The following is a 21314-nucleotide window of genomic DNA, read 5'->3' as shown; positions in this document are numbered from 1 at the left end:
AGAGAGCAAGTATTTAGATTAGCAAATTAATAAGACAATTCAAAGCATCTGTTCTATTGGCCTCACAGCTCCTCAGACTCAATTTAACATCTTAAACCACATAGAGAGGGAGAAACAGAATGAACAAAACACTGGATCCTCACCAGGTTATTGAAGGTGAGCAGGCCGGTGTCCTGGGTCAGCAGGTTGGAGCGAAACTGTCCTCCACTCAGAGACAAGAGGACGCCTGACAGCGGATGACCATCCTCTGATTTGATCTAGAGCACAGATAGAGGAGAGAGGAGAGGTTACAGATCCACATTATGTCAGTAAACTGAGACATAAATGATCTGTTTCACCGTCAGAATGATCAGAGTCGAGTCAGTCGATGCGTTAAACTCTCTGTGTCACAGCAGCAGAGGAAACAGATAATTTTGTTAATAAGAGCTCATGTGCTCGATTAAAAACTTGAGATCTGTCCTCCTTCAAAAAGTCAATCTAAGACTGTGGTTATATCCAGGCTGACAGGTGGGTCTAGAGGCTCTAATTTTCTATTTCAATAAGAATAAAAAATAATAGTAACAATTCATACTGAACATGATTTCAGTGTTGACACACTTAAAAGCGATTCATCACACAGTCTGAGAGGAAAAGGGATTAGCCGTTTCAAAGATCCCGTGGTCTCTGTAGATAATTGTGGCTTATTTTAACAAAGGCGGTTCAAAGATGAAACACTGGCAGCACAGCACACAGTCAAATAATGATTCAATTTTAATCACTAATCTTCTCTTTTATTTATGTTGTGTGAGAGCACACAGTGTGACGCTGCTGAAGCTTTCTTCCTGTCACTTTGAATTCACTCGTCACTGAATAAATCAACACACAGAGAAAAAGTGAATAAAAAGTTAGACGTGTCAGACAGTGCAGCTGAAATAGGTCGATGGAAGATGAACAAACAGCTCCTGATAACTTGGATGTAATATGTACAGAAGTGAGGTGATCTTGTGTACCTTGAAGGTGACGCCAGCCAGAGCGAACGCCTTGAAGTCTCCCTGCGTCCCCTCCACAGGACTCAGGACAAAGCCTTCTTTACTGGCGCTGATGTCGTACTGCCGGTCACTGTGGAGCGGACCCACGCTGCAGGACAGAGAGGAGCAAAGAGAAGGTTAGGACTGCGTATCTTCAGGTGTCAGGATTTTAATGCCCCACATAAACAGATGGAGATGATGATGGGGAATGATCAGAGGCCTTATCGATACCTTTCTGTTAGTTGGTGGAAAGACCAAACTGGTACTACTTCATCTGCTGTTTCTGAACAGACTGAAAGTTTCTATCCTTCTGATGCGACTTTAGCATAGCATGTATCTACAAGTGGTAAAGATAAATATGATCCTTTATTGACCTCTGTCTAATTCATGAACATGAACAACAGATTTCAACTATGCTTCACTATTCTTAACTAACAGGACTTGATACAAAGTTTGGGTGTTATTAGCACAGCTGCTCTGAGAGGAGGATGATGATGGCTGTCCCTCCGCTTCAGCAGCTGGAGTTGACAGCTTTTCATTCTCACATAGTCGAAGGTAGAGCACTTTGGTTTAATCTACAATCTCTAGTTTAAATGCTCTTCTTTATCGTGTGTGTGGAGTGGTGACTTCTTCTCTCACCTGTACGCTCCCATCTCATTCGTGACCACAGTAGTGAAGGGTGCCGTAGTTCCCTTCTCACTGATTGAGATCTCTACACCTTGCAGCTCTGGCGACACACTGCCCTCCAAGAAAAGACCTGCACGGCCCGCGATCTCCACCAGCCGACCCGGACATGACTCTGTGGAGGGAGAGTAAGTAGGTTTTATGTAACTTTGTTACATGTTTTTTCCTCTAAGTCACCACAAGTAAAGAATTACAACTGAGGCATATGCACAGACAGCATGTTTATCAGACTACAGTGTGGGAAGGATCTTACCTCCAGTGATAGTGGCCTCCACCTCAGGAGGGTAGAACAGGAGCTCCTTGGAGGAGGGTGTCACTGTGATCTTCTCTCCAGCCCTGTACAGTCACACAGTATACATACTCAGTGCACCGTCACATGAGGTGAGGACTGAACAGCAATATATAATAGCAGAGAGACTTTTTGATGATGCATGATGATTACTAGGGATGTAAATTTCCAGTATTTTCCGTGATTGATCTTTGGAAATTTTAATGATCAGTTATCGATTAATCAGTAAAAAAACGTGTCCAAAAACAATGCCAAATGCGTTTTTTCCTCTGAATCAAATTTTCCTTCATGACACAATGTATATAACTGACAGTATTGAATAGCTACGGATCGTACTGAGGTGTTCAAAATGTTAAACACACTGAATATCAACATGTGGAGTAGGCACATAATCTCTGCAGACATACAGTCATAAAAGTGAAGGCTCAGACTTCAACAAGAGAACTGAACAGAAACATATTTCAGACTCTCAGTGTCCAGTTTTCTGTTTACTCGTTCTTATTGAGAAAAATAAGCATGTGAACGTGGTCAAGTGTCAGCCGGGAGCGCAACCGGGTCATAATCAGTCCGGTGGGGGAGAAAAAAAAGCGCTTGTGGAGACCTGTCACTCAGCCGCAGCCCCCAGCTGAGCATCTCCGCTGTGAGCAACACCTTCAGTCAGCTGATTCACATCCAAACATGCTTTGAACTTAAAACACCTCCCTGATCGCAGAACCAAATCTGAGACCGCATGATGTTTGATCAACATGATTGAAAATCGAAACAAAAAATGTGTTCGTGTAAGTTCTTAACAATCAATTAATCGAGTATCCATTAATTGTTGACATCCCTAGATGCATCCAAAGTGCATTCAACCCAAAAACCCATCCAATTAGTGAGCCGAGCAAAAAAAAAAATAAACAACTACAGTAAGTGGCTGTGATCTGTTACCAGATCAAACTGGTCTTGAAATATGCCCAAAGTTACAACTGCTTGTTTTTGAGGAGCATTGCAGAAAACCTAATGTAGAGACCCTCAGCTCAGCCAACTCTGTGACATCATGAGACACTGAGATCCTGCATTCATCAGAGGCTGTTTGTTAAAGATGGAGAAAAGACTTGAAGTGGAAATGTGAACATGAGGGGAATCTGACCTAGCCCAGTAGGAGAAATCGAAGTGGAAGGGACCCGTCAGCTCATCAGCCCTCTCTTGGATAGGAGGACTGTCATCCCTGGCTCCTCCGTCCTCCTCAGCCGCGCGGCGCTCCCGTTCCTGCTGACGTGCCCTAATTTCCATCAGCTGCTGCTCCTGCCTCTGCTCCTCCATGCTCCTCAGGGGGCCGAGCACCAGCGCCGGCTCGCTCTCGATAGAAGATCTGACCGTGCAGAGGGAGAGAAAAAATAAGTGGGCTAGAAAGGTGCAGAGGATGTAGAGAAGCTTAAGTTAGCACGCAAAGCCTCTGGATGAGTTTTCAGTACTTGATAGTAATTGTGACGTCCAGGAGCTTGTCGGTGGTGATGAGCCCAGTCATATGGTGGCGCACTGCGGTCAGGGTCAGGATACTTGGAGCCGAGCTGTTGGAGAGAAGTTAACGATCATTTTAATTAACTGTAGAGGAGGAGAACATGAACTCAGAAATAGAGGTGCAGAGGTCATTACTTACGTATCATAGGTGTAGAAGTCCTGTTCGAACTGGTGGCAGGAGCGAGGGGTGACCTTGTAAACACCTGGAAAACCAGTTTTACTTGATTAATGACTTGGGTCTGTTTTAATATTTAGATACGTTTGACACAGACCTTTTAACTCCAACACTGTAACCATGCATAAGGGAGCAGTTGGTGCATATTTCTCTTTGCTTGATATGCTAATGGTCTCTATGTTTAGCTAATGAGAGGTCAGAGGGATGAACTGTACCCGGCTTGGAGAGGCAGAAGCGGTTCACTCCCTTGGAGAGGTTGTACATGCCGACGTTCTCGGGTTTGCTGCCATCTTGGAAAAACTCCTGCACAGAAAGACAACAGTTGGAGCTTCAATAATAATAGTACCAGTTCCAGGGGCTTTTAGCCCCCAGAACTACTTTCCCCGGAACTTGCCCCCATTGTTTTCTGCGTTTCAACTGCGCTGAAGTCCCGGGTAGATTGTGCAAATCAGGCCAGTGACGAATGGAGGAAATAAAAAGTAAATGCACTACACCACCAGACCAGTAGAGGGCAGTAAAACAAAGAGGAATTCCATTCATCACAGATGACACCATAGAAGCAGGCAGACAGGCAGGTATCATTATGAGCAACACAACAGTTAGCCTGTTAGCATGAAGAGACTCAGCTCACGCTGTTTTAGATGGTGCTATATTTCATCACAGATGGATTCACTGAATCAACACGTGAGAGGAGATAAGCGCGAGTAGCAAAGACGTTTCCACACGGCTTTAAAATCCTTTTGAACTCAAAAAGGCTGTGGCAGAGATCGGCCGGTGTTTTGTTTTAAACAGCAACCCTGTTAACTGCCAACTTTCAGCCGGATGCATCCCTCATAAACGTCTTTGGACGATCATTAAATATCTGATGAGGATATTTTGAAATCTTAATAAACAACTAAACTAGTTTGCATTCCCAGGAACTCCCTCTGTGTTTCAACAGCTGTGTAAACTCCACTAACACTGACACGTTCAGCTGAAGGTCTCCAGTTTACAGGGTCACTTTTAAAACCGCAACACCGGGAGAGACGCATTCACGGTGGACTGAGAGAAGACTACTGTTACAAGCTGCTAAATCAAGAGAATCACAGCTTCTTCTTTTGAAAAGTACACACACATACAAAAAAGATAGAACAAATAAAAACTAATGAAAGAAAGAGAAATCAAGAGAATCACAGATGTGTGTGATGTTATTGTGGACGGCGGGCGGAATAAAAACACTGCGGTTAATCTACCAATCAGACACGTTCAGCATTGCAGGCCCTGCCCCCGAAAGTCCCGGGACTTTTGAAAAGTACTACCCCCCGTAGCAGGGGCTTTTAAGGGGGGAGAATAACTACCCCATAAATAAATATAGACCCTGGGTCCACCGGTCGAAATGCATGCAGTTCAGGGGTAAAGTTCCTCCGGTCGAAAAACGCCTTATGTCACCATCTGCTTCAACCAAAGTTGATGTGATTGTAAATGAGTTTTTCTGAATACTGACCAAGGTGATGGCATGGGAGAGGGAGCACCGCAGTATGTAGCCAATCTGTCTGAACTCCACCCCCAATACGTCCGAGTCCAGAACCTCCACTTCTAGGGATTTATGTTTCCAGCACCACTCCTCATGAGAGATGCTCACTGACAGGTGGAGAGAGAGAGAGCATGAAATAATTAATAACAAAGGAAAAGAAACAGAACAACAGATGTTAATGTTTTATAAAGGATATCAATTCTTTAAGAATTACAGATCACTTCAGGTTGAAGCTTTTCCTCCGACGACCTTCCAATCATCACATATTATTTAAAAAAGAAATAAAGCTTAGAAAAATAAACTTCCTGCTCCACTCAGGCCTGGCAACACTTCAACCTGAGTAAACATGCCTCAGAGCTGCTGTGTGTGCAGATAGCTCGCAGGCACACAAAACAGATTGTGTGTATTGAACAGCGAGAGAGAGGGATGCAGCAACAGAAGGGGAAGAAAGGCTGGCTGGAGATCTGTGCTTCCCGTAAGCTGCCATTAAATACCAATTATGATCAAAAGCTGGTAATTACAAATTGATCTCGGGACAATCATTAGAAAGTAATTAGAGAGGTTTCTGAATAGAAATGTGCAAAGGATGTGGGAATCAGTTCATATTCATTTGTTTGCTCGAAGTCAGAACTTGCATGCTGGCGTTGCATCTGTGCTTTCCCTTCATTTAACTAAACTTCAACTGATGATACATTTCTTGCTTCACATAAAGGAAAAATATATCCTACATTGTATGATATAAAAGGAAATAAATACCACGACTAATTAATGCAGTTGTGATGTGTATGAGGTGTTACTTAAGGCGAGCCCTCACCTTTGTATTTCCCAGGTAACACATCATCAAAGGTGAAGCTGAGGGTGTCACCACCACCGGACAGAGCCACGGATCTCCTCTCCCCCTGTCGACTCACAGGCTGCAGGGTCACCGACAAGTCATCACAGGAGGCTGGAGGTAAACAGGAGGACACAAAGTCAGTTTAAGTGTAAACACATCCTGCAGTATTGATAAGATAAGATAATACTGTATTGATCCCCCGGGGGAGATTAAGTTGTTGCAACACACACAAAGTAGCGAGAGTTGTATAAGAATGAGGGCAGAAAAAGAAAGAGTGCAAATAATGAAAACGATTTTTTTAAAAGGTTTATACACATGGTATAAATAGTTATAATTATAAAGGCAGCAAGAAAATGTTAGACAGAAGTGACTGGTTGACATGGTGTGATTATGACAAATGGAAACACGGTCACTTCAGGGTGATCTAAAAAGACAAAATATAAAATATAACGTGCACTGTGAGGCAGATAAGATGCAATCTGCAACATAAATTAATATGTATATATATATATATATAAAAAGTTATGTCTGTATACACAGCCAATTGTATGAAGTACAATACAAAAATATAATCAGTTCTAATAAATTATATGCAATATAATATAATATAACATGATATAATACAAAACATAATAAAACATAAAATATAGTATTAAAAAGATAATATAATACAAAATACAATAAAATAAAATATCAAATATAATGTACTATAATAAAATAAAATAGAATATTCAAATTTAATATAAAATTCAAATTTAATATAATAAAAAATACAATATATAATTGTATATTTATTATTATCATAACATAATATAATATGATGTCATACAATATAATATAATATGTATTATAATATAATAATATATCATCAGAATGATGTTTTAATAGGTTGTAGCCACATTTTCAGATTTTATTCTAGAAACTCATAAGTTGACATTTCAAGCTTTTACCTAAACAGTAGACTTTTCCAGAGACAGAAGCCATGAACTGGGTGAAGAGTAGATCTGTGAGGGGCCGGTCCACCAGGGAAACCTCCAGGGCCTGAGGCTGCAAGGCCAGGCCTGCTTTCACCTCCATCTCAGGGAGCATCACCTAAATGTATGTGTGTGTGACAAAAAGAGAGTTAATGACAGCGTCAAGTTTTAATCAGGCTACTGTAGCAGCAATGCAATCTGTTTTAGAACAAAAGATATCAAAACTTTATCAAACAATATTATTAATCTTATACTTTTCTATAGAGATAACACAGTATGTGCGTTCATTTTTAGGATTCAAGGGCACATGCAGGTAAAAAAGTAATTTGAGTCTCTTTAATTATTAAATAAAACTAAGACACTGCTTGAGTCTTACATGGATGCTGTAGTCTCCAGGTTTGGCCTGAAAGCAGAAGGCTCCCTGAGGATCAGAGTCGATAGTCTTGCTGGAGGACTTGTCTTGGTCTCGGTGTGTCAGAGTGACCTTGTAGCGGCCCTGCTGCTTCATGCCCTCAGGCAGGCGGCTGATGGAGATCTGGCCACACACGCTGAACCTGAGTGGGAATAACATCAGAGCTCAAGATGCTGACTCAACATAATTCATGTTCAGAATATGACAGCTCTATGAAAACTCATGCAGCTGAAGAGGAGAGCTGGACAGGTCTGACGTACCCTGCTGTGATGATATCAGGAAGTTGGGGCGTGTTGGGGGCAATCTTCACTGTGATTGGCTCAAAGAACATGAGTTCCTTGCTGACACGGATGGTGTAGGTTCCAGCTGTCATGTTCTCCAGACGAAAAGAGCCATCCTCCTTGCTGATGACTGAGTACAGAACAGGAAGGTGAAAATCAGTGAAAAACTGTTCACAACTAGAACCACAACACTGAAGCAAACCGTCCTCTATTACCTTTGATCTGGTTGTTGAGAGATACTGAGGCATCAGGGACGCCTTCTCCATCCACACTGTTCAGAACTCGGCCCGTCACAGAGAAGCCCATGACACGGAAGATGGGCTACGTGCAAGACAACAGAAGCAGTATGAAATGTACAAATGTAGAAACAGGCAAAAAGTTTACTCAGGTTAGAACGATTAGTATAGATTTTTGGATACATATTGAAAGATTTAACTTCTCTTTACCTCTAATTTCAAACTGCTGTGCTCGACATTGAAATTCATCCTTGAAGGTGCGACATCAAACGTGATCCTCTCTCCTCTGTAAAAAGGCACCTTTGAAGAAAGAGTCCATAAAAGCAGATTAGAGGCAGAAGAAGAAGGATCGTTATATCTTGTGTTAATATCAATTCCGTTGGAAGTGTTTTCCACATTTGAGAACCTTTTTATGGAAAAAGCCGACTGCCCCCAGGGAGGTCTTACGGTGTGCGACTTTACAATTGCTACTAGTTGTGTGTTAAACATTTTGTTATATAATCCGTAGCTATTCATGCAGTCAGTTCTATACAATGTGTTGCTGTGTTTTTGATGATTAATCAATAATTGATTAACATTTCCAAAAATCTATCACAGACAATACTTCAAAGTTGCATCCCTAGCCAGAATAAAAGACTTTCCCCACAAAGCATATGACTGTCAGAAAAAACTGTCCACTAGTTCATTAATTCATCTACACTGTGTCATTATCTCAGCTAAAGAACAAAAATATCAAATATCAAATATAGGTGGCAGGTAGGGGTGCAACGATACACAAAATTCACGATTTGGTTCAGTTCGATACGCTTTTGTCACGGTTCGATACTTTTTTCGATACAGAAAAAGATACATTTCCATCCCTTTTTTTAACTTGTAGTTTATTGAAATTACCAACATTTGTTTCAGCTCAAAAGCAGTTTTTAAAATTAAATTAAATGTATCAGGGGCAGCTATACCTGACACATGCTCTGCTGTGCATGGGGGGGTTGCATGTGTGTGTGTGTGTGTGTGTGTGTGTGTGTGTGTGTGTATGTCTCTGTCTGTCTGTCTGTCTGTCTGTCTGTCTGTCTGTCTCTCTGTCTCTCTGTCTCTCTGTCTCTCTGTCTGTCTGTCTGTCTGTCTGTCTGTCTGTCTGTGTGCGCATCTGCAGTGCGCGATACAGAGAGCAGAGGAGAATTGTGAACGCGCGACCATGTAGAGACAGAAGTGACATCCCGTCATGTACATAAGATAAATAACATGAGGATATTTAGTCTGTTAAATAAAAGAACAAGGTATAGACCTGATCTATGAGAGAGGTAACCTTAAATCACTTCTGCTTTGACTTCCAAGGGGGGGGCGGGACCGGCAGGTGCGCCCCCAATATAACGGCAGTGAAAACACTGTCCGGTATCAGGCTGAAGTCTTGCACAGCGTGCAGTATAAGTCCACAAGTAATGCATATACGCACTTTAAAAACATATCCCCCAGTCTAGCATCACTACAGGACCACGGAACAACTCTGCTCTGCAACCAAAGAGGACACTCGTGCTTCCCTCTTGTGCGGACGCGCGCTCACACACACATACATGAACATATGAACCCAGCAGACCGTCGTATGGCGAAATGTATTTTCCATATGAAGCACAGTTAAAACAAACGTGACCAGCTTGGACTGAATGAATGTGGGAGGAGCGCGCAGTTCAGTGGACCTGCGCTCGACAATGCAGCCTGGAGGAGCCGAACGAAGATCCACTGATCAGCACAGAGCGCCTCGTCAGAAGTTGATCAAACAAATATGAAATTGCGTATTGTTCGGTTCATAGGGCGTACCGAACCGAGACCACTTTATCGAACCGTTCGATACAGATACATGTATTGTTGCACCCCTAGTGGCAGGATAGTAAAGTCTATGTGAGGGAAGCACTGACATCATACTATGCAGCTTACCACAGTGTACTCGCCGCTGGCCAGTGAGGGGAAGATGAAGGTCCCATCGTCCCTGGAGAGAGCGCTGCAGAGGTAGACCAGAGAGCTGTCCCCGGAATCTGCCCCCTCGACTGGAGATGAGTTACACCCACTGACGTCCTGAAAATACACAAATATAGAAGGAATGTTAATGAAGTTTGTGGTTATAACACAAAGACACAAAGAAAATGTCACAATATTTCAGAAGTAATGCAAAAATACAGCTTGAATTATTTAGACAGGTATTCTGCTGAATGAAGCAGACAAGCTTTGTCAGTTCAAGATGTAGTTTGTCAACTAATGTTTCCAAAAATGTAAAACAAAGTCGGCTTACCTCTCTCTTGACTGTAGCCGAGTACAACAGGAAGGTGACCCCTTTCATTGGCTCTCCATCACTGCGGACCTCCCCAGAGACGTCATAGCCTCCAACTACCAGATGCTCAGCAGCCGGGGCATTGGCATTGGAAACGTGTACTGAGGTAGAACTCTGTTTTTTTTATTAAAAAGGAAGACGGCAAATGTCAGGACGTAGGTTACAGTGAGGGCTGGAAGGATGATCCTGTCAGGAGCAGTGTGATGAATCTTTGAGATCATTAGTTACAAAGCTGCTAACCTGACAGGGGACACTTTCAAATCAGCAAGTGGCTGAATCATAGCTCCTACATTTAAATGGTGCAGAATTAAAATGATGCTTTTTTCCACTTCTAAATGGCACTACTCAGATGTAGAACTGTCACACAGTCCCAGGTGTTAGTATGGGGAAAAAAATGATATGGACGCAGGTCCAATTTGACTTATGCTGGAAATCCTTTATTAAAAACCTGCTACTCTGCTTTAACTTGGTTTCAGAAGCCGTATCCCTTTTCTTAAAATAAAAATTCCATCCATGGTTTTTAATTTTAAACACTGTTTATCTGTGATTTACTGAACACGTATTTGATCTCCTGTGTGTTTACTTACTATATAAGTTTGATAATGCAGGTGACATGTAAGGGGATCACAAATGGTGAGAGACAAATGTGATCATGATACCAAAGACTTTAACAAAGAGCAATTAGCAGGGCTTATAATGAAGTCAGATACAAAGTGATGCTATTCTTAAATCGATGAGAGAAGGCCTTACGAAGTAGATCTAATTATGAAAAAAATCTTAAAGTTCTTCATTTTTTCTTCATATTTATTTCTGTAATAAACTGTAAACTTTCTGTTAATAAGTATTTACCCCCTTTCAACTCTATCACAATTCCAAGGGGGGATATGAATACATTAATTTCCATTTAAAGGATTAAAGCCCACATTTTGAGGTCAACATTTTCAGATTGTTGCACACTCATGACACTGCAGATGGATACGCTTGATCAAATGTGAACTTCCCAGCACCAGGAAATAACAACTCAATCAAAACATGAGACATCTAACTGTGCCTTGGAAAAGGGTGTGTATTGATATATATGTATGCTCCATGTATGTTCCATGCTGTTGATACACCATTATTAAAGGTGAAATGAAGCTAATAACCTGGTCCAGAGTCCAGGAGGGATGGGCTGCTGTGATGTCATAATTTCCAGGGAGGACTTTCAAAAAGGTATACCTGCGAAAGAAAGACAAAAAAGGAAGAACCGATCAGATGGTGAATAGTTTAAGAGATCTGTTTGGTGCACTGACATGAGTTTAAAAGTACAAAACAGAAAAGGGTGAGCCACTTACTTTCCTCCAGGCTGTGTGATCACACTCTGGAGTTTCTCCTCCGTCCCCACTCGGCTCAGTCTGACTTCCACCCCAGCCGGACCGAGAAGATGGCCTTTACTTAGAACCTGAATCATACGGAGTACAAAACACGTGCTTAGCTTCTTGATCAAAGTCAAAGTTTAAATTCTGTATCTATGGTTTGCAAAGCGTTTCCATTATTGTGGCCCAGTACTTACCGTTCCTGCGACTGAAAAGCCGGTGAAAACAAAGTTAATGTCTTCTTCTTTTGTGCAGATGTCACTGACTCCATCCACGTGGAGGTCAACACTGGTTGGCTCTGGAGAAAAATACAAATCAGACATCAGAAACAATGAAAATGACAACAAATAAAATGCAATTGAGTCCCAGTGAATCAAAAGATTGCATGCATTATGCTTGTTTGTGTTATTGGTGCTGCCTTTACACAGACTTACCGAAGCTCCATCCAAGGGGAGGCTCAATCTTTAAAACAAAGTCTCCCTGTGTGAAAGAGGAAGTCTTTAGATTATAAAATCCATCGGTAAATACAGAAGTTAAAAAAATAACTCAAAGGAATTCATCTCAAACCTTATCATAGAGAGGGATCATGAAGTAGCCATTGATTGGAGCACAATCTGTTTGATATTTCAACGATCCTTGTTTGGTGTACAGTTTAATCTGTAGGAGGAAAAATAAGGTGCATGATTATTTAAAACACGTATTAATCAGAACAATGTATTGTAACAATGCTCATGTATTTTTGTTTTATAAAATGTAAAAATGTTTTACAAAATGTAAATTTGTCTCAAACTTTGTAAAAGGGTTTCATCTATTGTACATTTGTTTTGTCCTTCAGGGCCACCGTAACAAACGAACCAATCTTTCTGGGATTAAGTTAAATTCGCTAAATGGCCAAATGGCTAATCCCACGGAGTCTGTTAATTATCAGGGATTAGTTGTGATGGCTTGCACTCGCATGTCTTACTCGTGGACAGACAGGTTCGTGGTTTTAAAGCCGGCATATGTCACAACATAACATCAGGTTATTACATGAAACATGTATTTTTGTTCAGTTCGTATGACTGTGTACAGAAAACATTAAACTAAGCACACTAGCTAATAGCTAACTTCACTTGAAACTACATGAACAGCTCTAGTTCATGTTTCTCATTGAAGGGCAGTCAACATTTACTCAAAAACGTCCACAGTTCTGATTATTTCATTCAAACTGTCATTCCCAGCCTCCGCCTAGCCTTTAGCTCACTATGATAGAGCAGCTAAATGTTAGCTAGCTGCTAGCTAGCCGGGTCGTTTGCACTCTCACCTCGATCAGAGAGTAATTGATTTCAACGTCAGACTTCACAAATCCGCCGCATGCCACCACTATGTCCTCAGAGGAGACGGTCAAAAACTGAGAGTACGTGATACAGAGTAACACCCAAAGGGCTCCTACGTCTGCACGGATCGTTATTCTCAACATTTTGGCTGGCTGTCTGATCTCTCGTAGAACCGAGCAACAGCACGCTGCCTTCAGTTCCGTACCAGCTGAGCCGCTGTCAACCTGAACCCTTCAATACGCCCGAGTACAGCGCCCGGAACAGCGACCTCTGCTGGCCCGGAGGTGCAATTAGCAATTTTGTTTACAAAGCACATTTCATTACACGCAGTTCAATCCAATCTGCTTTACATGGAGAATTAAAAACATAAAAACATTTTTACAAAAAATAAATAGAATAAACAACAACAGAAAAACATTAGATACACACAACATACACCAGACACAGCAATCAAACAAACAGCATTTTTTGCTACACATGCATCCTTTTATTTACAGTCTATGGTCACAAAAGTCATTGTATGAGTTATACGCTTGAGAAAATAAATATGTTGCCTATATACACTACTAGAATTGCAAAATTCCGGGAATTCTCAAAGTTGGAAACTTTCCATGGGAACAAACGAGAATAAACCAGAAATTTACTAAACTGAAGGTTGGCTCTTATTAGGGAACTTAATTAATTTGGGGAAAATATATTTTAGCATAATCCTGACTAAAACAACCAGATTTCATGCAAGTACAGCTGAATGTCTATGCTATTCCTCAATCCCATGCACATAGCACACTGCTTACTGCAGGGCTATTGAGACCACGCCCCCTACATGCACGTTTTATTTGCATGTTGAATGGGACTTTGTTAGGATTGCATTTTTGTTAATTTTTGAATGGGTTGGGTCGGGGGGGATGAGCAATATTTAACTCAACATTCATATTTTGGTCTTAATGGAAGAATTGATTTTTAAATAAAATATTGAACACTTGATAAAGTTCTACTTACAAATAAATCTGTTTTAATTGTATTATTTTGGATGGATGTCTGCTTATAACAAAACAAATATTTATGCTTGGATATGATGACTTTCCATTAAATTCCCAGTTAATTCCCATCATTTCCAATTTGGAATATTTCCAAAATTCCCCTGTTTAACTTCCCATGGAAATTTACCGGAAGTTTTCCACCCCTTTGCAACCCCATACACTATCGGTCAAAAGTTTTAGAACACCCCAATTTTTCTACTTTTTTATTGAAATCCAAGCAGTTCAAGTCCATTGAATAGCTTAAAATTGTATGAAGGTAAGTGTTGAACTGCCAGAGGTAAAAAAAATAAAATAAAAAATAAATTAAAAAAAAAGGTAAGATTACCCAAAACTGAAAAAATAATGTACATTTCAGAATTACACGAAAATACCTTTTTCAGGGAACAAGAAATGGGTTGCTGTTCTGCAGCAATTGAGGTTGGTCAAGCCTTGAAAGTTGTAGAAAGAATGCCACGAGTGTGTTCAGCTGTTGTATCTGCCAAAGGTGGGTACTTTGATGAGTCAAAGGTTTAGACTACATTTTGATTTATGAATTGATTGTTTATTTGTTTGATGTTTTCATTTCAGAGCACAATGAGACATTGAACTGCATCATTTTCAATAAAAAACTTGAAAAATGTTGACCAGTTGTGTAGGTGGTAGTACTTCATGCCACACTATTTTGAAGCGACTAAATACAAAGTTGAAAAAAGTAGTGAAGGGTCTGAATAAAACGAAGACTTTATCATATTTAAATATTTATTTTCTATTTTGACAGTTGGAAATCAAAGGCCAAAACCACAGGCATATGAAAGGCATCAATATAAAGTACAACAGCTTTAAAAGAAAAGTACAAATGACCCCTCGCACAATGTTCTCTTATGATTAATTGTAACAGAATTTACTATTTGTCCAACTTCCACAGTTTCACACATTCGGAGGGGAAGTCAATCCGCCAAAGTAAAATCATATCATCTTGTAAGTTAAGTCTTTTAAAGTACCTGCACTGAGAAACAAAAGAGTAGTCATGTAATCTTAGTGGAAATATACAAGTCAGTCATTACACTTTTTATATACACAAAAGAATGTGATTCAGTAGTTGTGTTGTTATTGAAATAACCAATATAATAATAACAACAGTAGATTTCCAGACACACTCATGTGAAGTAATGCATGCAAACTATTCATAACATAAAAGGTTTTTCTGAACGTACAAAACAAGTACCAACTAAAGCTTATAAATACAGTATATTCAACTATGGAGTGGATCCATTCAGTTAGTTTGATCTGACTGATTCACTTTATACAGCACAAACAACATTTAAAGTTAACATATCTGAAGACACCTCAGGTGAGCTTGTTTGTTCTATATATTGGGTAAATGTACCTTGTGTTTGAGCATGTTTTGTTTTGTTTTGTTGTATCTTTGGATGAGGAAGAAGTGCACATTATAGAGTGGTAAAAAAAAAGGTAGAAAATATCTGGAAGAACAACATGTCAGCTACATTGAAAAACATTAAAGCAATGAAGTAGTTTAAAATGTACAAGTTATTTGCATTAATTTGAAACCAGACAGTGATTAATCATGATATATGATAGATTTAACTCACACACGACACAAACTGCACACTGTTCTGTAAACACAAGAGTTGTAAAGGAATGCTGGGGTTAAGATATTTAAAGTGCAATTCAGAAAAACTCCAGTGGTTGTTCTAATTCAAGTCCTTCTCAGAAGGAAAGATGAGAGTTCACAGAGTAGAGAAAAATAAAGAAAAAAGTTAAGTCAATAATTCTGATGGTTGAAAAATACTCAAACATTGTTCCCTTCTGATGGTTGATCATTATCGGATTTAGAACAAAATAACACTTAAAAGAAAAGACACATTTATGTTAACTGGCCCAAAAAGCACCCAAGGTTTAGTGTTCTCACAATAAAAAAGAGATACTGGATTTTAACTCCAGTCCACATGTCCAGTCTTGTACCTGTGATGTCAGACTCTGGCCTCACACATGAGTGAAGGAGTCGGGGGTCGAGTGTTCCAAGAACACACTTTCATTGTAATTGTTGGCGAAGCTGGTGTGATAGCTGGGGCTGCGGGGCTGGGATTTAGACACTGGAGATCTGGCGACAGAGACTCTCTGGGCCTGGCACAGCTTCTGAATGAGGAAACGCTTATCACGGCCCTCCTGGGAAACAAAATATCATGTAGATAATCAAATGATGACCAAGCATGGTGGATGTAAGTCAATGTTGTGGAAACGAATTCAGTAGAGAGAATGGAGAAAGAAACAACAAACCTACCATAGCCAGCTGATCTCTTAGTTGATTAATAACTCTCTTGTGAGCTCCAGCCAATGCTATCACATAAAACATGGCCAAACTGGAGGGGGGGTAAAAATGTATACATTACAACCACAAAGGACAACTCCCCACTACATATCTTGAGCTTAAATGTGAATTTTACAATGACCTTTTATGCTGGAATGAACAGAAATACTTACCATGTCACAACAAAGAAAGAGACAGCGAAGGCCTCTGATGAGATAGCAAACAGGAGCGTCTTCACTCCATCAGGGAGCTGAGTTACTGTGGTCGGCAGAACCTCCCATGAGGTGTTGTAATTAACGAAAGGTCCACAGGCTTGAGAGCAGTTTATTCTAAGAAACAAGGGATGTGTGAGTGAGTACAAGTGCCACCAGAAACGGTTCACTTCACAGGACAAATATTGACTTCTTTTATCATTACCTACCCTTGAGGTTGCATTGAGGCACAGAAAAGCAAACATGACATTGCTTAAAAGGCTGGAATAATATTACATTACTCACTGCGCTACACTGACAGTGACAGGCAGACTGGCCAGGGCCAGACCGATCAGCAGCACACCCAGGAAGAAGAAGTTAGAGCTGGATGCTCGAAAGGGACGTGTGGCTGGACGGCAGTTCTTAATCAACGAGACCTGCAGAGAAGAGCAGAAAGGTGACATTAGAGGTCATATTTATGACTTAGATCTACACTACCAGTCAAAAGTTTGGACACACCTTCTCATTCAGTGGTTTCATTTATTTTAATTATTTTCCACATTGTAGATTAATACTGAAGACATCAAAACTATGAAATAATCTGGTTTTGCCATAATCTGGATTACAACAGTAGTCAAATAGGACTATCCATTGTGTACTAACCCTACCTCTGAACAACACAACTGATGGTCTCAAACACATTAAGAAGGCAAGTCATTCTACAAATGAACTCTTGACAAGGCTCATGTTAATTAGAAACCATTCCAGGAGACCACTTCATGAAGCAGACTGAGAGAATACCAAGAGTGTGCAAAGCTGTCATGAAGGAAAAAGGGGGCTACTTTACAGAATCTAAAATATAAAACATATTCTGCTTTAACACTTTTTTGTTCATTAAGTAATTCCATATATGTTCTTTCATAGTTTTGATGTCTTTGTTATTAATCTAAAGTGTTTCAAATAATCAAAATAAATAAAAACCCTTGGATGAGAAGGTGTTTCCAAACTTTTGACAGGTAGTGTATATTAAGAAACATGTGAAAGAGACAACAAGTCACCTTTTTGATATAGAAGATGAAGAAGTATTTAATGGTGCAGATAGCAGGCAGCAGTGGACTGTAGAACGTGCCGATCCAACAGATGGTCTGACCGTAGACGATCTCTAGAACATTCTGAGGGATAGCAAACTCCTGCTGGCCCCACCACTTCGCCAGGCTGCAGTCACAGTGCTTCACTATCAGCCTGATGGTTAAGGAGAAGAGACAAACGTTAAGACTTTAAACCAATGACTACAAACAATGGAGAGGTCTGAAAATATGTCAAAGATGTCAACTGGCATGCAGACAATACTTCTATAGATACATGCTCTGTATAGCTCTACTTCTATCTATTGCTTTAGATCATATACAGTGAATGTGTATATATCTTTATAATTATCACAAATATGTCAACAAAACTGATCCAACAGAAGTTTTTCAGTTTTTATAGAGAGGGAAGACATTTTTTTTTTTTTTACTTTGTAACAGATGAGGACCTACTTTCTGGGAAACTCCACAAAGATGGTGACTGCTACTATGATGATGAAGTCAAAAATGGTGAGCTTGTACATCTCTTGTCCCACACGGGTCTCCCAACACTGGAGAATAAAAAAAGATGCAAATTATTATTTGTGAAGAGTTTGCGAAGAAAATAGAGGGGAGCATTTCTGAGACTAATCCAAAGATTACATGTAGATATGAGTGTATCAATTATGCAGACACACTGTAAGGAGAAGACGTTTTTTTCCCTTATCATATATTATTCAAATTTGTTTTTTATCATTTATGATCTCTGTCCTTACACCCACAGTTATAAAAATGAGTGTCTTCTATGTTGGCTGTTTCTCCTCTACTCTGCTAATCCAGGCAACAGGGGATGTGTTTGTTAATAGAGCTGAGTCATGGTATTGTAACCTGCTTTAAGCATCAGATCCCTGATGAAAACTTTACTGCTCATAAAAATGAACATCAGAACAAAGATCAGCATGATAGGAAATGACTACAAAAACATAAACCATCTTTAATAAAACTTCCTCAGAAGTGTATTTGGACTTTGAGGTTTGACCCATGTCCCATCTGATCATACTAAATAATACTAATAATTGATAAGACTTATATAGCGCTTTTCTAGGTACTCAAATACGCCTGATAACATGGAAGAGGCCGAATCCATGAGTAGCATGTGTCTGCAGAGCTAGGGACTGCGGATTCAGGGCCACAATTCTAGGACCCTTGTTATTTGTAACAAGACCCTGAATGCATTTGATTGCTAAGGACCACATTTAGTGTCAAGATAGATGACAAAGGAAGAGTGAGTAACCCTAACCCTAACCCTAACCGGCGCAACAACAAGGGCCCTAACACGGGACTTCTACCAGATCTGATCCGTGTTCTCTCGTCCGACATCACCCACCGGTTGCGTTTTCGGAACGTAACACGGAGCAGGACCGCCGGGCAGCTGGAGTCATGTCACCAAGGTTTTCCCGTGGCAAGCACTGAATCAAGGATTCTCCTCCTCCTCTCCTCTCCTCATCCATGTTGTCTTTCTGGATCTCTGAAAACCTCTGACCTGTTGACTCCAGGCCTGGCTGCGCTCATCATGACTGTTCATTGTTGTAGTTAAGTGAAATACGATCTGGTGATAACACAGAGTGTTTTATTCTGAAAATTAACCGGATGTTTTCATTTTGTTTTGGTGAAACCTGACTTCCTGTCCCGCTCCATCTGCTCTGTGCTGATTGATGCGTCATGCTCCGGCATCCAGCAAAAATAGAAGTCTTGTGTATCTGATCCGTTGGGTTCCGACCTGCCGGATCAGAGACACAGCCAGAATGCAACAGAGCTGATCCAGTGGGGGTTAACATATTGACTAGAATAGAAACCTATCAGATCCAGTGCCGTGACGGATGGGAGACGGACCGGACACGGATCTGGTGGAATTTAGCCGTAAAACTGCTGCCTCTGGCTCTGCACAGACATGAAACTATAATCCATGACCTGTACTGAAGCCAGCCAGCAGGGGGAGCTCTAAATCTTTTGGTTTCACTTTGGGGAGCTGGCATGTTGCTCATCTTTATATACAGTCTGTGGGTGACAGAAGGGTTTGATGTCTGCATAAGACAAAAAAACATCCAACATTATTTGAATGAAGGGAATCACTTACAGAGTAAAGCTTATGGTTATAGCCGCAGATGCAAGGCTCCTTGTCACACTTAGTGATCTGAGACCAGAGAGAGAAGAGTAAAACACCAATACTGGTCAACCGCATGAAGACACACCTGCAGAGAGAAGAGGAAAAATTTTTTTTAATGAAGTAAATGTTTAAACCGCGATTGACAACTTTGCATTTTTTTGTCTTCGTGTTTTAGAATAGAAAACAAAAAACATTAATATGTTATTGTTTGTACTGACCCATTTTACATAATTTTAAATAGCTGACATGGCATTTTTGTAAAATTAGTTTTTAATTTAAATGCATTTCAAATTAATATAACCATGAGAGAGAGAAGATAAGTCTATTTTACCTCAAGAGGGTAAAGCGGATCTCAAAAGCAGGCGAGTAGTCCTCAAAATTGATGATGACAGAGAAGAGGAGTGGCGTGATGAAGTTGGCCATGGTGATCACAATTGAGGGCAGATACTCATAGATCAGATCCACAATAAAATTCTCCTGCAACAGAGCAACAACAGTGATGAAGAGTATGTCCCTAATGTCCTCTGATGCACACTGATTAAAGCTGAACCACTGGGACAAAGAGTTATCAATCAAGAGATCTGAGAAGACATCAAAAGAAATCATAAAGAGCTCATTACTTTTATTTCTTTAATCTGTGCTTCCTGGGAAAAAATGGTGGCCACATAAATGCTGTAGAAGCAAGCAGCCAGGACAGCGATGACGAAAAGGTTGAGGATGAGGCGGATGAGGTAAATCCGACACTTTTCTTTGCGAGTGCGATCTGCAATTTTCTGTTTGATCCTCTCCTCCTCCAAATCCGTCTGGTGATTAAAGAAAGTGTCATTTAGCGATGAGTCAGGTGAATATTTTAGTCATGCAAAGATAAAACATTTACAACAAACAAAATCAGGCAATAAACAATCCAAAGACCGTGAGAGAATCACAGATTAGGACAAGCTTTGTGTCTGTCCTTTATCTTATGTCAGTGCTCCTGTACCTGCTGTCATGTCAAGGAGAAATCCAGCTAACCTTGAGCTCATAGAGTAAACTGCTTCTCTTCAGCCTCGAAGCGTTCTCGTTGGTGATGCAGAAATCCCAGCCAGCAAAAATCTTGTTGCAGAAGCTCTGAAAGCGATCCTCGTCTTGAACTAGGTTCCGTTTGAATCCTGTAGCAGACCTTGAAAAAAAGTGATCAAAGTTATCGAAAAACAAAAACATTTCATAAAAGTTATATAATACTTGATTTGGCCTTCATGATACCTTTTAACAATCCAGATTAGACTGAGGAACAGGTAGGCTATAGTAACCAGCAGGTAGGCCAGTGGCAAATTGTAAGTGGTATTCTGAAAATGAATCTTGTCCGCCCTGTAGTAGCCATAGAAAAGATAAGTCTGCTCCAGAAAGCCCTGCAAGATGAGCACAAAATGAGAGTGATGAGACTGAACGCATTCTTCTTTTCCTCTAGAGAGCATTTACTATGAAGCACGAGGACTTACTCCACCGGACAGCAGATCTGTGATGTGCTCATGAAAGATGACCAGACCTCGACGGGCACTGCTTGGATACAAATTGCACTCACTCCCTGTAGTCAGACACAACAAAGAAGGAGCTTGAACTTTGAGTTGCCACAGGAAAAAAATAATAAAAATGAATCCTCCTTTT

At 40.4% G+C, this 21314-nt stretch overlaps 1 protein-coding gene across 1 annotated transcript in view; it reads right to left on the bottom strand.

The window, feature by feature from the left end:
• Positions 1–21314, bottom strand: part of nomo (nodal modulator) — a 30553-nt gene that overhangs the window by 4451 nt on the left and 4788 nt on the right. Inside the window, 36 exon segments of the mRNA XM_034686823.1 lie at positions 144–257; positions 990–1116; positions 1647–1806; positions 1945–2027; positions 3113–3334; positions 3438–3533; positions 3623–3686; positions 3874–3961; positions 5142–5278; positions 5986–6117; positions 6957–7098; positions 7357–7534; positions 7653–7803; positions 7889–7994; positions 8120–8209; positions 9839–9976; positions 10191–10343; positions 11375–11447; positions 11564–11670; positions 11782–11882; positions 12019–12064; positions 12152–12241; positions 12888–13052; positions 13054–13116; positions 15930–16106; positions 16222–16300; positions 16422–16577; positions 16746–16876; positions 17498–17681; positions 17978–18075; positions 19641–19755; positions 20002–20147; positions 20291–20473; positions 20682–20829; positions 20913–21058; positions 21149–21234. Of these exon segments, the coding sequence (XP_034542714.1) occupies positions 144–257; positions 990–1116; positions 1647–1806; positions 1945–2027; positions 3113–3334; positions 3438–3533; positions 3623–3686; positions 3874–3961; positions 5142–5278; positions 5986–6117; positions 6957–7098; positions 7357–7534; positions 7653–7803; positions 7889–7994; positions 8120–8209; positions 9839–9976; positions 10191–10343; positions 11375–11447; positions 11564–11670; positions 11782–11882; positions 12019–12064; positions 12152–12241; positions 12888–13052; positions 13054–13116; positions 15930–16106; positions 16222–16300; positions 16422–16577; positions 16746–16876; positions 17498–17681; positions 17978–18075; positions 19641–19755; positions 20002–20147; positions 20291–20473; positions 20682–20829; positions 20913–21058; positions 21149–21234 (4475 nt within the window).

The sequence above is a fragment of the Notolabrus celidotus genome, chromosome 7 (assembly GCF_009762535.1).
Source record: "Notolabrus celidotus isolate fNotCel1 chromosome 7, fNotCel1.pri, whole genome shotgun sequence".
NCBI lineage: Eukaryota > Metazoa > Chordata > Actinopteri > Labriformes > Labridae > Notolabrus > Notolabrus celidotus.
The sequence above is the reverse complement of the archived record's forward strand: the minus strand, read 5'-3'. Positions and strand labels throughout refer to the sequence as shown.